This window comes from Mandrillus leucophaeus, unplaced genomic scaffold, assembly GCF_000951045.1.
Source record: "Mandrillus leucophaeus isolate KB7577 unplaced genomic scaffold, Mleu.le_1.0 Scaffold1477, whole genome shotgun sequence".
NCBI classification, from domain to species: domain Eukaryota; kingdom Metazoa; phylum Chordata; class Mammalia; order Primates; family Cercopithecidae; genus Mandrillus; species Mandrillus leucophaeus.
The window spans coordinates 28,889-36,514 of NW_012101451.1; the positions used below are offsets into that span (position 1 = coordinate 28,889).

At 37.2% G+C, this 7,626-nt stretch overlaps 1 protein-coding gene and 1 pseudogene across 1 annotated transcript in view; both read left to right on the forward strand.

Annotated features, from left to right (window-relative positions):
* Positions 1 to 6: 6 nt before the first annotated feature.
* LOC105535550 lies at positions 7 to 676 on the forward strand (annotated as a pseudogene).
* Positions 677 to 2,054: 1,378 nt separating this feature from the next.
* Positions 2,055 to 7,626, forward strand: part of LOC105535542 (leucine-, glutamate- and lysine-rich protein 1) — a 67,647-nt gene continuing 62,075 nt past the window's right edge. Inside the window, exon 1 of the mRNA XM_011974658.1 lies at positions 2,055 to 2,131. Within this exon, the coding sequence (XP_011830048.1) occupies positions 2,106 to 2,131 (26 nt within the window). The 5' untranslated portion in view covers positions 2,055 to 2,105. The remainder of the gene's footprint in view (positions 2,132 to 7,626) is intronic.

A 7,626-nucleotide genomic window follows, 5' to 3' on the forward strand; every position in this document is an offset into this window, starting at 1 on the left:
CTCCCTTCTCTGGGCATGCAGCCCTTTGGCGTGCCGCTGTCCATGCCACCAGTGATGGCAGCTGCCTTCTCCTGGCACAGAATACAGAGCCTGGGGATCCTGCCTGGTGGTGGTACGGTCTGCCCCTTTATGTACATGAGTCACCTCCAGCAGCCTCTCATTGTTTCCTTGTTGGAGGAAATGGAAAATTCAAATAGTAGCATGCAAGTACCTGTAATTGAATCATATAAGAAGCCTATACCACAGGAAAAAAAAAAATTGAACCTGTTATCAAACCACAGAGGACAGATTATTATCCTGAAGAAATGTCACCCCCCTTAATGAACTCAGTGCCCACCCACAAGCATTGTTGCAAGAAAATCTCCCTTAGGTCATAGTGCAGCCTGGGAAGAGACCTTTACTGGTGGAATCCGTGGATAACTCAAAGCAAGCAAAGGATACACAGATGTGATTATGACATATGCAACAAAGTATACACTAAAAGTTTCCACTTGAAATCATACAGAAGAGCACACAAATGTACATGAGATAGATGCATATGGAAGTTTGCTCTGTCTGGTAAACAAGACATTTCTGAAAACATACTGGAGTCAAATCTTTTTAGTGCCTGGACTGTAACCACAGCTTCTGTTCTGACCCTCTTGCCTTCCATAGGAAACGCCATATGCTAGTCTGAATGCCTTTGTCTCCCACCTCAACGTGACTCCCTACTCACCTGGCTCTTTCTCTATCCTCCCACCATTATCTAACACATTTTTTACATGTACATTTTAATTTTGATTCAGCTGGTCTGATCCTCTGAATTTATATCATCCAAAACTTCCATATGGTCAGTAGCAGATACTCTCTAATCCTCCCTCTCTTTACCATGGGTGACCTAAAAAATGAGAACTTTCTTTTAGGGATGCTGAGCAAACTCTTCTCAGAGATAGATATATTTAATGTAATAAGAACAAGAAAACATGTAAACTAAAAAACAAAAATTAATGTATGTAAAAGCACTGGATAAACAAAGGTTTATACAAATGTCTGCTAAACACTAATTAAAACATTCGTTTAGGGTGAACTTATTTTCTAATTTAAGGAACTAACTCTTTTTAAAATAAAGTTAAGAATGCTGATTTATATAGTTTTATGTATTTGTATGGATGCATAAAGATTTTAAAGTTTACTATTGAAATATGTCACTGAGACACCTGAACAGATGGAACATAGAAATTTTACAACTCCAGTGTTTTGAACATTTTTTTTCTGAAGAAACAAACCAGTCTATCAGTTTGTTTTACATTATAACTTACTCTCAAAAAGCATACCAGCAAGGGCTGTCACTGGGGCTGGGGTTCAGATCACAGTTTCCACACACAGGACAATGGAAGGACTCAGATAATTCAAGCCATTTGTTTTTTCTGCTATAGTTTCAGTTCTGCATTCACACACTTGTTAGACGGGGCTGCTTGAATAATCATCCTCAAATACTGCTTGCATTCCCCAGTTAAAGACTCTATGGAAGCCAGTTTCCTGCTTGTATTCTCTTGGTTTTGAAAGTCACTAAAATGCCTTTTAGATGCTACCCAGAGTTAACATGTTCTTTACTGTGAGCCTGGCACATGATTTGTCTGTTTTAGTTCTAGCAGGAAGACTCAGCCATGCTTCTCAGTTCCAGACCACAAAAGTGAGCTCAGGCAATCAAGTGTTTTAGAAACAAGACACATGATCAGAAATTCTTATGTTTGTCAGCTACATATATTTCATTTGAAAACTTTAGTAAAATTTAGCCTATTAGCTGTTTGAAAATCAGCATGGTGGTGGGGGCAGAAAGAGGTCAACAAATTGGGCCTGTCAAAACCCACTAAGTCTGTGGGGTGTTAGGATGGGGAGGGCTGAGTAGTCAATGACAAGTTGCATATGGACATACAGGCAAAGTGGAGTAAGCAGCTGCCTTATTCTTCAGGAGCTGACTAGCAACATTAAAAGAATATGGTTTACACTATGAAAATATCTGGACACTTAAAATGTACTAATCAGATGAAATACATTGTGTCATTTCAGATTTGCAATGTCTAGTAGAGGCACTTGGAGTAAAACTTCAGAAGGCAGTGACAGAGATGGACAACTATAAAGAAATGCTTATGTAAGATGAAGAACATTAAACAACTTGTAAGATAACAGTGCTCTGTAGATGTGTCACAAAATGGCAGGAATTAGAAATGACAAGAATTATAAAGACCATGGTGTGTTCTCTGTGATTCTTTTGGCAGTGATTTACTTGTGTGGGTAATAGTTTACTGCTGCTTTTCTTGCCCACTTTGCTGGCCTAGATTATATATTGAAGAACCTGTAAAATATTTTTAAATATATGGAGGATTTCTTTCAGTAAGAAACTTACCTATCCATATATAAAAGTTTTCCCTGATAGTTCAAATGCAGTAACTTAATGTGAAACAGTCTTTGAACTTTTTTCTTATCTTTGTTTCTTTATTATCTCTCCACAAGAAACAATATTGAAGTTGTATCTCAAAATTACTAATTTTAGCTTCAAAGAGAGAGTTGAGTAGCTTTGAAATGCTGAAGTACTTATGCTTGATATAAGTGAGAAAGAAATATTGGAAAACACATGATAAGAAAATGATGTAAAATCAAGAACACTATTTCTTTTAAAAATTAATTTTAAGCCTGGGCAACACGGTGAAACTTTGTCTCCACAAAAAAATACAAAAATTATCCAAATGTGTTGGCACACACCTGTAGTCTCAGCTACTCGGGAGGCTGAGGTGGGAAGATCACCTAAGCCTGGAAAGTTGAGGCTACAGTGAACCATGATCATGCCACTGCACTCCAGCCTGGGTGACAGAGTGAGACCCTGTCTCAAAATGAATAAATAAATAAGTAAAAATTACTTTCATTTCAGAAATTTCAAAAATTATAGCATAAACATAGTATATCTATAATTATAATACTAAAATAGTATGTATATAATCTTTGAAAAGTAAGCAGATTCTTTTACTTTATGATATATGTGATTTTCAGTTCCTATATTTTAGAAGGATGAACGTCATAAAAATATAAATATTTAGAATGCTTAGCAACCCAGTGTTTGTGTTGACCATGAACTACTCCTAAAAACAATGTGTTTAATAAAATACTGAACACAAGAAGGAACAAATTCCAAAAATGCCCTATCAAATTAATGTATACTTGGATTATTTGTAACAAAATAGTTTCTGAAAAGGAAGGAAAATAAAATATTCATACTTTATAACACTGTGGTTAATAGTACAGTAAGTACAGTAGTTCAGCTGTCTGTGTAGATGGCTGGGGTTGAAGGAATTGGTGGATGGGGTTCCTTAGAAGACCCACTAGGCCCAGGAAGTAACCTTTTGGGAGATTTTTTTAAATCATGAAAAAGAAACAAGGTGATGGTTGCTTGAAAAAAAAATCGTTGTGGCTTTCCCTCTGATAACATCAAGGAGGGGTTTGGCCATGTGAATGTCTCTTGTGGAGAGCAGTCTAGTCAGGCCCCAGCCACTGTGTGATGATTGCTTCTTGGAGCTCAAGAAGTGAAGAGGGCACAGTTTAGGCATAGGGAGGTGGTGCTAGCACACAACTAAACTAAGAGGGAATTTGTTGTCATACCAAGACTCAGCATATAAAGGGAAGGAAGCTAAACATAGAAATGAGCATAGTGAAGAAAAGGAATAAACTTACTGGTAGTGACATGAATTGATATTTTACAGAAAAAGTTTGCACAGAATTCTTTGTATATTCATGTTCTGCATGATGACATTTTGGTCAGTGACAGACCATGTATACAATGATGGTCCTATAAGATTATAATACCATATATTTACTGTACCTTTTCTATGGTCAGATATGTTTAGATATGCAAATACTTACCATTGTGTTACAATTACCCACACTATTCAATACATTAGCATTCTATATAGGTTTGTAGCCTAGGAACAATAGGCTATATCATATAGCCTATGTGTGTAGTAGATTATACCATCTTGGTTTGTGTACACTCAAGGATGTTCACACAATGACAAAATTGCATAATGATACATTTCTTGGAATGTATCCCTGTTGTAAAGCAATGACTGACTGTGCATGGAGCCTGCCCATTTAATATTAACACATGCTTTGTGGTATTTTCTGTTTATTATAATTTTAACATAATTTGTGCTGAGAAATCGTGAGAGTCAGGGTAGATTGGAGATGGAGGGAGAAATACACCCCTAAAGTCCATCAAACTAATTATCTGTAGAAAGTTGCTGTATAATTGCAGAAATGCTGATGATGTTTTTATCAGTTTATAAAACTGATGTTTCCTACACATACAAGACGTTCTTAAAAATTAAAAAATGGACATAATGCCCATTTTTAGAAATGCGAATTAGGAAAGATAGAGCCACTTAAATGGCTCCAAGTGCTGGAGACCTTTCTCTATGCTACCTGTCTCTAGCTCTTACATCTATATTCTATCTACTCTCCTTCACTGCTAGTATTAAGTTGGGGAGGGTGGGCATTTAGGATCAAAGCCTGGAACTGCCAAAGCCTCAGGTTGTTCAGAGGTCAGGAGGTCAAGCTAGAGTCAAATTTGTGGCTTGGCCATTTTTGTAATAAGTTTGAAGTCAAAACATTTCATTCAAAAAATTTGACATATTAATACAATTTGTTAGTAAATTCAAGATTTCCTGTGCACACTCAAACCTCTTTGGACTTCCAGAAATTGGAATATGCTATGAAATCAGGTTTCTTCAATTTTTAATCCTCATTTTTTGTGGGGGCTGGGAATAGGAATGTTCATCACCTGTAAGTTAAGATAATTCTTGGTGTTGTTTAAAGATTTTTAAATATTTGGATATACGATTTGTGAATTTTGAGAATAAGAGGAAGAAGCAGTTTATAAATGGGTGAAATTGGGGTTCTTTTTCCAAGAGTGTTTTCCCCAAGATTTTTAAGAAAATATTTTCCAAAGTTTAAAAGAATATTGCTATATATTTAAAAATAGAGATTTTATCAGAATGCTTTGGGCTACAAGTAACAGAGGTAGGATAATGCCAGTTTTAGTTGATAAGAGTCTCAGCAATATCCCCAAGGATCTTGATGTTCTTTCTGTCTCCATCTTGCTGCCCTCAGCACTGGCTTCAACCCAAAGCTAAGTCAGGTCCCTATAATCACAAGATGGCTGCAGTTCCTCCACCCTAGAGGCCTTATTTGGATATGGTGCCTGCAGGCAGGAAGGGACTGGTTTTCTGGTGTCTTTTTGGAAGTGAGAAAAAAGAATTATCAGATGCCACCAAACAGCATTCTCCTTATATTTCCTTGACTAGAACCCTTTACATTCGCTCTCCTAAGTGAATCACTGGCAAGGGAACAGGGCTGCTACAATTACTTTAGACTAAGCAAGATTTATTCTTAGAACAAATAATAATTGGGACTCTGATGGCCAGGAAAAAAGCTATAGTGAATGTTCAGAAGGTAACCAGTAGTGTTTGCTAAAGAGGTAGAGCATTAATGATGCTCTGAGAGCTTGAAATTTTCTATAAATTTTATTTTTAAGTACTATAATATCTAGATTAAGAGAACACCTCCCTGAAATAATGAAAAATATGAAGACTATAAAATCTAGTTCTATTGCTTTTATGCACATATGGATATAAAATATACTTTTATTACTTTCATATATATATATATATATACACACACACACACATGCACACACACATAGATGGAAGACCTAGAGACAGGTAGCATAGAGAAAGGTCTCCAGCACTTGGAGCCATTTAAGTGGCTCTATCTTTCCTAATTTGCATTTCTAAAAATGGGCATTATGTCCATTTTTTAATTTTTAAGAAGGTTTTATATGTGTAGGAAACATCGGTTTTACAAACTGATAAAAAACATCATCAGCATTTCTGCAATTATACAGTAACTTCCAGGATAAAGATAGATAAGTAAGGCTTAAAAGAAAGACTGTATTTATGGTGAGAAATTTTTAGGAATTCCTGAAAGATAATACATAGAAAGGATAGTAAAGGGTCTTTATCTTTACTACAGAAAGGATAGTAGAAAGGGTCAACTCTATTGAGGAATAACCCAGACGAAGAGCAATTGAGTGGTGATACTGGTGGGCGTGGGATAGACAGGACCTTCCTCAGAATTAATTAAAACACAGAGAAGGGAGTGAGACCTGGTGAATCATTGAAATAGTGGTTTCACACTCCAATCTACATAAGAATCATGGGTAGCTTGCTAAAATTGTGTATTACAGTATGGCCACTCCCACAGACTCAGCCTCAGGACCAGATTTCTGGTTTTACATTTAGGTCTGGGGTGGCTCCAAGTAATCACATTTTTAATGCACTCCCCACATGATACTGATTCAGGTGGTCCAGTGAAACCCACTCTGAGGAATCGCATATGGAACATTTAAGCCAGCTGGCCCCTCATCAATACCCTATAATCAATCAGCCCTGTGTGAAGCAGCGTTTGCGGAAGCATCTATACTCAGACTAACAAAATGAGTATGTGGACTAGAGTCAAACAGCCTGGCAGCTACTGAATCCCAGGAGAGCCCAGGGTCCCCACAGCCCAAGACAAACCTCCAGTGCCCCCACCAGGTAGCATATCCTGCCCCTTCATCACACCTCTGAAACAACCTAGGGCGAAAATGAACAGCAAAGCAGACAAGCAAACAGAGGATCTTAAGTCTGAGGATTCACACACACCCAAAGATTAGGTGTGTGAGGAAACACCCTCCACCCAAGTTCCCCTGAAAAGTGGCTATAAATTCACACAGAAAATCCTTAACACCCTAGAAAATTGTTAAATAGCAAACAGATGACATTAGAATAAGTATAATTGATAGACTCCAAAGTATGTCCAGGATTGTAACCATAAAAGAGCAGACGGTTATGGCAAGCTATTAGGAATTCAGGAGATTAGAAATATCAGAAAAATGATCCCATTCATGCTAAAAATGAATACAAATGCACATACACATGCATATGGATTTAAACATTGAATAAATGATAGGATTGCAACAGTTACCTCTAGAAATGAAAGTGTGGGCTGTGTAGAAACTCTTATTTCACTCTATTACATATTGCTTGAATGCTTTACACTTTAGATATATTTATTTTCATGTATGTGGTAAGAACAAAATTTACTTAAAATGATTTATAATCTGTCACTAAGAATATGTCTAAGAATGTGTCTAAGTGGTTATGTAAAATATGTTTTCTGGCCGGTCGTAGTGGCTCACGCCTATAATCTCAACACTTTGGGAGGCTGAGGCAGGTGGATCACCTGAGGTCAGGAGTTCGAGACCAGCCTGACCAATATGGTGAAACTTTGCCTTTACTAAAAATACAAAAATTAGCTGGGCGTGGTGGCAGGTGCCTGTAGTCCCAGCTACTCGGGAGGCTGAGACAGAAGGATTGTTTGAACCCCGGAGGCAGAGGTTGTAGTGAGCCAAGATCACGACATTGCACTGCAGCCTGGGTGGCAGAGCGAGACTCTGTCTCAAAAAAAATTTTTAAAAAAAGGTTTCTAATTTAAGAACCTCTGTAATGTACTTACACTTTAATTCCTTTTTTTTTTCTAAGCAAACTAATACAGGAC